A 13,027-nucleotide genomic window follows, 5' to 3' on the forward strand; every position below is an offset into this window, starting at 1 on the left:
AAGATCTTAATTAAACTCTTATTTCAAGGTGGAGGAAAGCAAATATAGAAGAATCATACTATCTTGTATTATATAGATTTTGATTTTTATTAAAATATTTTTAAAATGATATTTATTTAGTTATCTCCTCTTACACTGAAAGTCGAGTTCTGTCCTTGAAGAAGGAAGAATGGGGTCAATTTACCTCTATATTTTTTTTTCAAATTTTTTATATTTATGTATGATTTTTTTATGTAATTTAGAGTAAAATAACATATTACTGCAAAGTTGATCTCCATTCTCTGCACAAAAATTTTATATAATTAACTTTATAGTCTGAAAGTATGACTCCGTTCGTGATTGTATAAAAGAAATATGACAAGAAACCAAGTAATTTTGGTCCAAGGAGTTGTAGAGGACAAGGAGGTCTAAGCGCCTCTTCTCTCTCTCGATAAATTGAAATTTCTCATTTTTTATCTTTTAACATTTATATTTTTTGCAAGAACTAATACCATTAATGATTAATCCCTTCATAAAATAAAGTTACATAACACTTAATTTCCACCCCCTCCCCTCCCCTAATCTTAATTTTCTGGCTCCTGTGTGATTTGGACCACGCCAGAAAAATCATAAAAACCAACAGTATTATAATAGCTTTTATTATTTCAATCAATCACTCAAAGGATGATAATTCAGTTTGACAGTAGAACTGGCCAGAAGGGCAACCATCAGGAAGTAGTGCCAACATTACTGGGCCCTTTGCACCTTCTTCGACAGTACATTGTCCAGTGTTCCAGGTTATGTCTGTTATCACATAACCCGGGTGCACGCAATTGATACACAAGTCAGTATGTTTTCTTGCCAGTATTCTTGTGTAGGCAGAAATGGCTACTTTGGAGACCTTGTATGCAGATACGTCAGTAGGCCAAGTATCTCCTTTTACATTATCTGTTTTGAAATCATTGAGAAACGTGCAAACAATTTCATCCAACCTCTCCTCAGTTAGATTATCAGCATCCCGCAATTCACTTTTGATGGCTTCACTGGCAATGACCTGAAATAATTATAAACATAGTTTGATAACTCTCTATATTGTTAAAATTTAGAAATTTAAGAAAGTACATTTTTTCAACCTTTTGTGTATAGTTTTTCTTACTCGAAGCAATCCATAGTTTGAAGATAAATTAACAATCTTCGGAGATTTAGAAAGCTGAAGAAGCGGAATAAATGCGGCACACATTCTCTTTGTTCCATAATAATTGATGTCTATACATTCTCTTGCCTTCTCATAATGCTGGATCATCGCACGGAGGATACTGTCTAGGTCATGTTCCTGCATTAAAAAATTATCAGAACAAAAAAGGGGACAACAAAAAACATGTGTGTGTGTGTGTGTGTGAATAAGACAGAAATATAGGGGCAATTTCGCCCATGCCCCGGCAAAGACAAATGTTGAGCATAACCCAGCAAAAGTATTAATAGTGCCTCACTTTGTATATCAGTTAAGCATATTTGAACGTTATGTATACCTTCCACATATAAAAATACAATTTTTAAGGGACCAAATTGCAACATAGATGTGTTGGTCTGTTGGACATTCAGAGGCAGACCCAGAGTAGACCAGAGGGAAGCCCCCCCGGATTTCGAGTTTTAATGGTGATTTATCGATACCAGTCGACTTTGCCTCCCCCCTCTAAATGTATGATTTGTAATTCAGATTAAATTTAGTGTTAAAATCAAAATAAATTTCTTAAATTATGATTGATAATTATAATTATAAATTAAAGCATTATAAATTATAAGTCAAATCATTATTTTTTCATCGAATACCTAATTAGTTAATGGGTTTAAATTTGATAAGCTATTTAAATCTGATTCGATATTTTTTTGCCACCCCTGACGAAAAACCTAGGTCTGCCCCTGTGGATATTAGATGGACAGATGAAAGTTTTCCCAAGAGTTATAGTAGGGTATATGATTCATTTTTATGGTATATATATCCAATTCACATCTTTGAGAAACACATAAAAAGACTGTCCAAATAAAAGCAATTACAATTTTACATATCTTCTCCTTCATTAAGATAGGGCTTGAACAAATTTGGCACAAATTGAAATCGTTTGGCAATTGATCAAACCACTTTGTTATATAAATTGAACCAAGTAAGTTGTACATTTTGGAGCAAACTTGATACAAACCATTTTCATATAATGAGGACACATCGATAATTTTTTGTTATTTTATTTGTATAATTTTTTATTACAATTCTCGAAAATGCAAAATGAATATACCACAAAAGCCCATGAATGTTATATGACCTATTATTTCAAAGAATATTCCCTATTAATTGTGTGAAATTGGTAGTGTTAGGTTTATTTACCTTATTGTTATACTCATTTAAAAATTGTGCTTCCAGTTCTATCCCTGAAACTGCTGCATTGTTCACCTGATACATACATTAACAACAATTATTAAATTGATAGCAATTAATTATTGAGCTTTCTTTGAGTAGAATCCAAGACAATTTATAAGAACAGAAAAACATTTCAAAATCACCCTACTCTAATTTTACTGTTCCTTAATACATTCCGCATTCCGCAGTGCATTTAAAAAAACATCTCAGGAGATTAACAAATAGCTTACATGTTGATTTTTGGCATCAATATGAAGAAAACCATATAGCTGCTAGGTAGGGGTGTAAACGGACCGGATATTATCTGATTTCATCTGGATCCAAATTCGGAAAATTACCTAAATTATCCGATCCATATCCGTATCCGTATCCAAAAAATTATAATGAATAAGGATACGGTAGGACTTTTAACTATCCGTATCCAACTATTTACATTTTTAAACCACAACAAATGTGTTATATGTTTTTAAATTGATTTATTAAATTGCATATTGTACCAATAACTTATTAAATTGCATATAGAATTATAGATACATATTTTGATGAACAATATAACACTATGACATAATTAGTAACTAATATTTTAACGGTAAAATCACTATTCGATCCGTATCCGACCGTTAACCACCCCTACTACTAGGACAGCAATAGTGTTCTACAAAAACTTGCAATTGCAATATTCATCTACAAAAAAAAAACCTGAAATTACAGCTTTGCGATGTTAAATTACCAGAATATCAAGCCTCCCGAACTGGCTCTGGATAAGTTCCTTCAGTGAAGCAATGCTCACTGGGTCGGCCACATCGAGCTGATGGAAGATTATATCTTTAGGCCCTCCATTATTTAGCTTGCTAACAGCAGCTTTACCCCTCGTCTCGTCTCTTGCTGTTAACACCACCGTAACACCTCTTTCTAACAGTTGTCTGCATATTTCTAGCCCAATCCCTTTATTAGCCCCAGTCACTACTGCAATCCTGTTACAGAAAAATGAGCAATAAAGAAAGAATTAAGGATTGCACCCAAAATTAAAATTGATGCACGCTTAAGTTTGGAATTCTTTGAACTTTTGCAAAGGACGGTAAGAAACAAGTTGTTTTGTACCGTTTCTGGCACGGGATTTCCATTATTGATTGGCTTCTAATTGGGTCTGTCGATTCTATAGCAGGAAGGGGAAGACGTGATATTTTATACTGGTAAAGAAGACGAGAATGATCGCATCAGAGAAGCTGCGTGCAAGAAATTAAAAAAAAAAAAAAAAAAAGACAGGTCCTAGCGGGAGAATAAAATATCATACATCTTCAAATCAATCATGGTCCCCAGGCCGCAGGGTCGTTTTCGGATTGAAATCTGCTCCTCTCCTATTCTTTCATCAAAGCAGTTTAAAATCGATCACACGGCTGCAATTATATTTGATTTGTTTTAATATATTATATTGATATAAAAGAAAAAAATAATTGAAGCCGTGTAATCAATTTTCAACGACTTGGATGGAACAATAGGAGGATGCTCCTTTTCTCAAAAAAATGAGCAGATTTGAATCCATCGTTTTTAATAAACAAACGATATAATATTTTATAAAATTTTATAATTAATTTTAGATAGGTACAAAATCGGGTTCAAAATCAAATGTATCTATTTAGAAAAATAATAATAACATTACAAAAAATATAAAATTCTGTAAATAAGCACATTTAATACGAAGATTATGTTGATATAAATGATAATTTTGACTTGAAGGAGGCAAATTAATATGCAAGTACTCAAAAGCTACGATTGCAGCTACACTTTTTCGATTTTACCCTTTCTGCCTTTTTAATTAGATAATGACCTGTACAGTTTAATCAATCAAAATGTATCAAGTGGCTATATAAAGATGAGCATTTTCTACAGTCTCATTTTTCTCACCAATTAAAGGACTCCAGGTCAGAATGTCCATTAAAATTAGAGGCAATCAATCAGGCAAGAGTAGATCTGAAAATAGAGATAATAATGTGGAGCAAGATTGGAGCAAAAAAACCAATAATTTATTTTTAATCTACTCATTTTATTATTATAATTAGATTGAATTATATTACATTTCATATAATTTTTTTATTTAGTAATTTATCATAAAATTAATTTATTCAACATTTTATAGTATTTTAATGAGTAATTTATGACAAAATTGATTTATATAATATTTTATCATTTCATTTAACTAATTATTTAAATTTTAAAATAATAGGAAAAAAATTAAATGGACAAAAAAAACTATATTTTTCTATATTTTGTGATATTAGTTACATGATGAATTTAATATATTTATTTATTTGTTATATTTTGAATTAAATTATATATGTTATTAATTTATTTGTTAATTATCGTTATTTGTTTCATCACTAGTTATTTTAATGAGTGAGAGTAGAGATTAAGCAAGTTAATATTTAATAGTCAAGGATAGTGTATAGTTTCATTCCTAGTTATTTTAATGAGTGAGAGTAGAGATTAAGCAAGTTAATATTTAATAGTCAAGGATAGTGTATAGTTTCATTCCTAGTTATTTTAATGACTGAGAGTAGAGTGTAAGCAAGTTAATATTTAATAGTCAAGGATAGTGTATAGGTAAAGAGTCTGTGTTGCGTTTACACAAAAATATAAATATGTACTAGAAAGATATAGTTAATTGAGAAATGTCCTCAAGTAATCATCATTGGCAAACAAAGAGACCCTTCTTCTCTTCTAATTGTTGTCATTACTTGTTAATCCAGAGAAGGGAGTATGAATTGAACTATCAAATTATTGAATACATATTTATCATTTGTCAAAGGGACATCCACAACATGTGAGTTGCAAGTTGCACCAAACAAAAACATTAATGAATGATACAGAAACAACTTATTGTAGTCAATTACACTCAGAAAATCTGTAGTAGTTTCTGTCTATATGCAAGAAATTTTTAAATGGGGAAAGAACTTGCTTTTCATAGAAAATATAACAAAAGCTTCAAACATAAGACCAAAAGTTGCAAGTTGGACCGTATGCACAAGACTCGTGAGCCTGCGCTATGTTCTTTTCAAAAAACAAAATAATTACATAATAAAGAAAAGAAAAAAAAAACAATCAATATACAAATAAAGGCTTGACCCTTATTTTTCATCCAAAAAAATAAAGAAAAGAAAAAAAGCTTCTCAACTATTTAATGCAATTATAAGACGGTCTTAACTGAATTCTAATTTTTTTTCCCCTTTTTCTCACTTAGGTTTTTCAAAACAACAGTTATCTTACATTATCTAAAATACTCATCTTCATTGCAAAGTCCAGTGATAAAAAATACTTTACTCGTAGGGTGATACTCCGTTCTGATCATAAAAGAGCCCAGAAGGGCTACCATCAGGCAACAGAGCCGCCATAACAGAAACCTTGGCACCTTCTTGTACCGGCAAAATACCAGCATTCCCATTAATGTCTGTCTTGACAAAGCCTGGGCCAACACAACTGCAACATATAGTTGGGCATCTCCTAGCTAGGAGCCTTGTATAGGCATTTAGTGCAACTTTAGAGACTGTGTATGCTGACAACTGTGTAGGCCAGCCATTTTTGCCCAACTCCCCTTTGTTGAAGTGATTTAGAAAAGACTGCACTAGTTCGTCTAGTCGATCTTCGGTTAGGGTGTCAATGTCATAGATTTCCTTCTGTAAATCCTTGTTTGGAATATTCTGAATTGAGGATTGAGCAAATAATGTAGTGTTATATAAATGCACCATTGTCGGATCATAATCATAAAATGTACTGTTTAAAAAATTAAAACAATTAACCATTTCAAACTATATAAAAATGGTAGGGAAAAAATTGTAAGTATCAATGTTATCAGAACCTGACCGGACATCGCCCCGATAATTGGGTCAACGGTTTACTGGTCAGACCAATGGGTCAACAAGTTTAACAGCTAATTTTTTTTTTACAACAATTATGAAACAGTATAGCTAGAAAACAAAATAATTGTTCACAGTTTTAGTGCAATTTTTAAATCAGTACAGTAAGTTTCTATCGCCATAACTGATTTTCTGAATTCACTAATCTCAAACTACTAATAATTTCTATCTTATCTTATTCAGAGAAAAAATAAGAAAAAGGGTTGGAGGAATGAAAGAAGCAAGAATGAAAGCTTCATATAAGAAATCAACATCCAAACAAAATTGGTGATATAGTAATTTGGAAGTGGAAGACTAATTTATAGGAATTGACCTCTTAGTCCGAAAGAATAATGAAATTAAGCATCAGAATTTTATGCTTAATTGTTGAAGACTAAGACAATATAGCAACGGTTGAGGAACAAGTAATGGCTGAAATCTTGAATATTTGAAAAATTAAAATATCGGATTTCTATTTACCAGCATAATACGGAGAACTCACAGTGGATAATGAACTTCAAAGCTTAAGCCTTGAGGTATTGAGCTAGTGAGCATTTTTGGAGGAAAGGGATCGGAGGAGTTAAGAAAAAGACGAACAAATCTCTGTAGAATCATACAAGCATGACAATTCTCGTTCTTGGGATTGAAGAGGGACAATCGCGGTGGGGGATCCAACTTCTTTAAACCGGGTATTTTGTCCATCAGGGTTACCGATTTTTTAATGAAAGCCGGTCAAATAACTTTGTTTTGAGCGGTTAAATGGCATAAATGATACTCCAAATGAACCAAACCGGAAATCTATCTGGGTCCGGTTTTAATATCACTGGTAAGTATACTGCCATTTTCTCTGATTGCAAAAGAGGGAATTTGCCTTAAAAAAAAGAGGGAGAAACAAAAAGCAAAATTGGTGATTTATGTGCAGATATGTTGCTCCAAAATTGAACTAAGAAACCAAAATGACAAAAAGATTATGACTTTGCACCTGTAGCTTGCCGTAGATGGAAGAAACATTAACTATCCTTGGTGATTGTGACAGCAGCAAAAGAGGTAAGAGTGCCTCAGTCACTCTCTTAGCACCATAATAATTTGTATTCAAGCAATCCAGTGCACCTTGGTAGGTCTCTTCGGTTGATACAGAATTGGGTGGCTTTATTATTTATAAATTAAAAAAAAAAAATTAATGATTAGGAAATAGAAATCTCTAATATATTATACTATGTAACCGAAACACAGAATTAATTATTTTATATTGCTTTACCAATTGTGATCGAGGTGGTTTTCCCAGAATGCCTGCATTATTTACCTGCACACCACAAGTAAAATTGACAATCAGCAGGTTGTGTGCATGGAATATGGTGTACAGTAATTACAAACAAACTGGGCCATCAAAATCAATGACCAACAATATTGAGAAAAGACTTTAGTTAAGACTTTTGCAGTTATCTGTTGGTACATTAATATGCCCAACAATTAACTAACCACGGGGCATATAGATTAGCACCTCGCAGACTCGATTATACCCAGATCCAGACCATACCTTGCTATGGATTCCATATAGATTTTGAATCCCATTACCCAACAATCGTTCATATCTAATTTACTATCAAAAACACAGTCTTTAATATAAACCTTCCACTACATATTCATTTGTTTTGTATCAGATTATATTTTAAAGCTAAAATAGTACCTGGGACTGATGATTCCATTTGGTTACTATAAGCAATTGTACCTAACGCAGTACATTAGCAAAACTTAATGAATCAGAAAATGATAAATGCGCGGCCAATTTTACTGATACTGGACCTAATCAGACCTGACATGACTTACAATAATCTTTTCCTAAAACGGAAAGGAGAATGGTAAATACAAAATGCAGTGCAAAAGTTTTAAAACTGAGCTGTTTTACCAAAATATCAAGCCTCCCAAACTGGCTCTTGACAAAATTAGCAAAAGCTTCTACGCTCCTTGAATCGGTCACATCTAATTGATGAAACACCACATCAGTTGGGGCTGAAGTGGGCAGTTTCTCCAAGGCAACAGCTCCCCTGGTCTCTTCCCTGGCTGTCAAAATGACCTTTATTCCTTTGGATAGCAACTGTCTGCACGTCTCCAGTCCGATTCCCTTGTTCGCTCCAGTCACCACTGCGATCCTGATCGAATTAAAAGCATTAGACAAAGAAACAATATTAAGTTAGGAGTAATAAATCTTCAATTGGTTTAAATCAATATATCAACCTCTACGCGACAGGACCCATTTAAGAGATCTGACTGAAAACATCAACCTCTGCACTCATTGCGAGCTAGGGACCATAAGTCACAAATGGGAAGAGCAAAGGGTCGTTAAAGGATTCTATTAATCTGATTCAGCCACAGATAGATTACTTGGAAGCTGAGTTGTCAGTGCCAGAATTATTCTCTAGTTTAGATTGTTAAAATTAGAAGAAATCAATGTAAACCCCATTACCTATAGAAGGCATTTTTTTTTTCTTTTGAAAGAAAAACAAAAGCCCATTGCATTTATACCAAGTGGTTATTATAAAAGAACTATTCTACTATATTTTCTACTACATCAACTACCTTGTAATTATCCACAAGGCCTCAGCTTTTTTACGCTTCCTGAACTGGTACCTGATACCAGGTTGGTGCCAGTACCAATTTCAGCCTAATTATTGCCTTCTTGGTCCTATGAATCTGACTATACTAATCCCTTTTGCTAAAAAAAACCCTTTTTTTGGGTGCCTTGTTGTGCCTATAAAATGCCAATACTCTGAACTAATAATTTTATGGTGATAATCAATTAATTTGAGAGTTACTCCTCTATCTCTTTGTCTATCATCACCATTTCTTCTCAATTAGTTTGATTCCATATATTGCTTTTCCAAGTAACTCCACTTTCGTTTTATCTTTTGTCACATTCTTGGATGTTGGTTACACTTAAGACAGTTCAGAAAAGGAGAATACCTCTTTGGAGTAAAGTCGGTGGGGTAGCTGTCCATGTTTTCTTTTAGAATGGGTTGGTGGCGGAGGAGGAGGAGGAGGGAATTCAACAGTTGGGGATTTGGGGTTGCCGCTCAGAACTAGGAAAGAAGTTAACAAGATGGTGGGGTGGGACCGGGATCCGTATCCTCCCAGGTACCTGACTCAACACAATTGCAATGGACGGCCTAGATTTAATTTCACTAGCCTGTGGGTGATCGGGATGGCAGTAGGGGGGCGGTATTATTTCTGCTTTAAGATTCGTTCCAAGTTAAAAATTCGGACCGTCCGATTCAATTCTACTCAGTCAGGTAACGGGATACGAATTCGTGGGAGTGAGAGGCTGAGAGCTCACGATTTTGGACGCCACTCGATGAGATACAATGATTATACATGCTGACATGCATCATCCATCGAGACACGCGTCTCCTTCGACACTATGGCCCAACCCAAGAAGACGCCTACTAGTATTAAAAAGCAAGCGCTAACTTGTTTAAACTTTACAGTACCACCAACCTGGACCAGCCCACGGGCCACGGGCCCAGACCAAGATGGATATTATCCAAACCTCACTCAATTATTTGCGGGCTTATTCATAAATTTATAAATTATGATTTATGAAGGGATGCTTGCGTGACGAGTCGAAATCTCCATTTACTCAAAAAAGTTCACGGCTGTTATTTATGTTTACTTTGCTATGATCGTAGCTATTTGAATACCAGTATGTGGTGTGGTATGTTTCAGTATTTCTTTTTTTGATTAACTGTTATGTAATTATTGTTTCATTTTAATGGAATGAGCTTATACCTCTTTTAAAAAATATATATGTTAAATTGTTTTTTCCAAGAAAAGTCAGATGTTTGATATGAACAATGAAATATTAATAGTTACAACTGGATTCAAGTATCATTCTAAGAAAGAATCTGATAGCTTGCTCAGTTTTGATTTGGATTTCAATGAGATCCATACCTAAAAATTTGGTTATATAATAAATTTGTAGAATACCAATTTTTACTATTTTTGGATTTTTTTTTTTTAAATATTTTTTATGATTTATGAAAGATGGCAAAAAAATGACTTAAAAATAAAAGAAAATTGTCAATATTTTAGACTATTATTTGCCATCTTTTATAAATCATATAAAATAGTTAAAAAATCCAAAAATAGTAAAAATTAGTATTCTACGAATTTATTATATAACTAATTTACTAAGCTACTTGAATTAAAATTTAAAATTTATATGATAAATTTTTAAAACTGTAGCACAAATGGCCTTATACTATCTATAGAACTCAAGTTTTACTCATGTTAATAAATAAATAATATATTTAAATTCGATACTTAACTTTGACTATAAGCTCCTCTGGTAATTGTGAAAATTTACGTAGGTGTACAAAGTACGCAACACAAATAAATTAAACTCGATCTTTTAGGATTTTTTTTTTTTTTAAAGTCAAAACGCCGTCAAAGGGAATTTGGATTAGAAATTGCATGAAATCTAAAAGCGGATCCACTAAAACTTCCACAAAACGTGGTTGGCACTACCGATACGGCGACACGTTTAAAATCAGCTTGGACCAGTGCTGCTAACTTGAAACAGCAAGATGCACACCCCCAAATACAACTTTGACTAATTTGAGATAATGACGGAAATATTCCCTAACCAATCCATTTCACATCTTTTCAAAATTTAAAAAACGCTTGACCCAGAAACAAAGGCCGGCCCATACGAGGAATTCATTCCTCCAAAGTAACTCAAATTTAAATTTTTTGACATAAATATTAAATATTAAGAAGTTGATCATTATTTATTGATTACTTGAAAACAAGAAAAAAAAAAATTGCAAGAATGACACTCTCTTATCTTGAATTTATTCATGATATCATGTGACACGTGAATTGACACAGGCAAGCAAATATTGCTTTAGGATCATGGTACAGAAGTGAATATATCATCTATGTCATTTGAGTAATCATAATGTATATTGCTAGATTCCACTTAACGTGATATAGATCCTACTGGGTCACACTAAAAGGGATTTAATTGGAGAAATTTATTTTAGTATCATGCATGGAGATGACAACCTTAAATCTATATATAAATTTATGTGCATGTGAGACATGACATGTGAATTTATATCTTAGCATAACATGAGGAAATTAAATTGATTGGTCCAATTATAATTCATTGGGTGTTTTATTTGTAGACAATTAATAAATAAACAGAAGAGAATAAATAGGCTAATGTTGGGACCATTTGACATATGAGTTAAGTCCATAAGTTTTTGTCTATTAGTCCATTGGCTCAAAATATCACTCATAAAGTTAACTCTAACTTTTGAGTATAAAACCACACCATCTAAGATATTGGGGTAGCCACCATCTCTCTCATGTGTTGAGAAAAAACTCTACCAATCTCATCTAATAGTTAGTTTGAAGAAAAAGTAGAGTTATCGATTTAAGAGTGTGAATTTAAGTAGTATCTCTAGCAAGGGAAACTTGGATTCTCTTCTCGAATCCTTGGTGGATACTAGTGGAGGCTTTATTGTTTGGAGGCAACAACCCTACATCTTAAGTCCCTACTTCTTGATTAGAGATCAAGATTTGAGGTATAAAGTTTAAACAAGTCAAAATGCTTAATAAGGTTCATTGTTAGTCAACTAACACCTTGTTTGGATGGAGAGTAGAGGGAGGGAGGGAATGGAAAGGAACAAAAACTTTCTGTTGAATCGTGTTTGGTTGATAAAATTATCTCGGAGGTGAAGGGTACAGGAGGTGAAAGGTTTAACCTTGTATCATTATAATTAATAGAATCGGTTTCCCTCCCAAATTGAGGTGTAACTGATGGAAATAAATTTTATTACAAATATTTTTAGAAAAAATGACACAAATGTCCAACTCTATATCTTACATATATAATTTTCCTACAAGATTTTTTCCTCAAACCTACAACAGCCACCGAATTTCTCATTAACCTTCTAAATTTTAATCAACCAAACAAGAAATAAGACGAAAAAAAAATTAAATTTATTTTTTCTCATTAATCATCCAAATACGAAGAGGTTAAATATGTTAATCTTCCTTTCTATTCCATTTCATTCCCTTCTATTCTTTACCTCCCATTCCTTCCTCTACTCTCCATCCAAACAAGGTGTAAGTAGATCTAGTAAGTTTCTTTGAGTAAAATTTTTGAAATTTGCTCCTGCATGAAACCAATAGTTCATTCATAATCTAACAATATTTCCTTATGTATATTTGAATAAAATAAATTATTAAGAATCAATGTCAAATCTTTAATTAGTGTTATTTTTAGACTTATAATATCAAACTGACAAATCAAGTTAAAGTTATAAAGAGTTACGACATCACTCATCAATATATCAAATGTTTTATTTTTTGACATATATCATAAATAAAAAAACTAAAACTCCACAAAATTATTTAAATAAAAATATTAAATTAAAAAAAAAAAAAAGTGGATTGTTCCATTGGGGTGGTCAAACGCTGAGAGCTGGCCGTCCCCTATAGGACGGTTAGGACAGTTTAAAAAAAAAAAAAAAAAAAATTGAGAACATGTTCAGTAAAAAAAAATAATTAGGATATTAATAAAAAATTCGGGCCAGAGAATGACTGAAGTTTATAATGCAACCACTCCCACCTACCGAAAGACCACTGCGTATGGCATCCACACGGAAACCATCCTTTGACTCCATCTTTTTCTGATTTCTGAGTTCTGACTGCTCATTTCAGGAAGGGGTCAGAAACGGGA

The 13,027-nt window shown here is 32.8% G+C and overlaps 2 protein-coding genes across 3 annotated transcripts; both read right to left on the reverse strand.

Annotated features, from left to right (window-relative positions):
• Window positions 1-485: 485 nt before the first annotated feature.
• On the reverse strand, window positions 486-3,640 carry LOC144561862 ((+)-neomenthol dehydrogenase-like). Of its 2 annotated transcripts, XM_078310960.1 has the most exons (5): window positions 3,494-3,640; window positions 3,123-3,366; window positions 2,360-2,425; window positions 1,136-1,312; window positions 486-1,033 (listed from the first exon to the last, which is right to left on the reverse strand). In XM_078310960.1, the coding sequence occupies exons 1-5, from the start codon at window positions 3,514-3,516 to the stop codon at window positions 653-655; spliced, it is 891 nt and encodes a 296-aa protein (XP_078167086.1). In that variant the 5' UTR covers window positions 3,517-3,640; the 3' UTR covers window positions 486-652. The 2 variants fall into 2 exon arrangements, with proteins under 2 accessions (XP_078167086.1, XP_078167087.1); XM_078310961.1 differs by lacking the exon at window positions 2,360-2,425.
• Window positions 3,641-5,373: 1,733 nt separating this feature from the next.
• LOC144561864 (short-chain dehydrogenase/reductase 1-like) lies at window positions 5,374-9,367 on the reverse strand. Its single transcript, XM_078310962.1, has 5 exons — window positions 9,244-9,367; window positions 8,189-8,432; window positions 7,541-7,585; window positions 7,265-7,429; window positions 5,374-6,087 (listed from the first exon to the last, which is right to left on the reverse strand). Exons 1-5 carry the CDS (start codon window positions 9,276-9,278, stop codon window positions 5,707-5,709), a joined length of 870 nt encoding a protein of 289 aa, XP_078167088.1. The 5' UTR covers window positions 9,279-9,367; the 3' UTR covers window positions 5,374-5,706.
• Between the last annotated feature and the right edge of the window lie 3,660 nt (window positions 9,368-13,027).

This window comes from Carex rostrata, chromosome 11 (genome assembly GCF_964058835.1).
Source record: "Carex rostrata chromosome 11, lpCarRost1.2, whole genome shotgun sequence".
In the NCBI taxonomy this organism is placed as follows: domain Eukaryota; kingdom Viridiplantae; phylum Streptophyta; class Magnoliopsida; order Poales; family Cyperaceae; genus Carex; species Carex rostrata.

Excerpts from the sequence above, each read along its gene's own strand:
- LOC144561864 (XM_078310962.1), bottom strand. The coding sequence starts at position 9,278 with ATGGACAGCTACCCCACCGACTTTACTCCAAAGAG. Across the intron at positions 7,586-8,188 it reads TTGGGAGGCTTGATATTTTG|GTAAATAATGCAGGCATTCT; the intron begins GTAAAACAGCTC and ends TGTGGTGTGCAG. Across the intron at positions 7,430-7,540 it reads AACCACCTCGATCACAATTG|CCACCCAATTCTGTATCAAC; the intron begins GTAAAGCAATAT and ends TAAATAATAAAG.
- LOC144561862 (XM_078310960.1), bottom strand. The coding sequence starts at position 3,516 with ATGGAAATCCCGTGCCAGAAACG. Across the intron at positions 3,367-3,493 it reads GAAATCCCGTGCCAGAAACG|GATTGCAGTAGTGACTGGGG; the intron begins GTACAAAACAAC and ends TTTCTGTAACAG. Across the intron at positions 1,034-1,135 it reads CAAACTATGGATTGCTTCGA|GTCATTGCCAGTGAAGCCAT; the intron begins GTAAGAAAAACT and ends TAATTATTTCAG.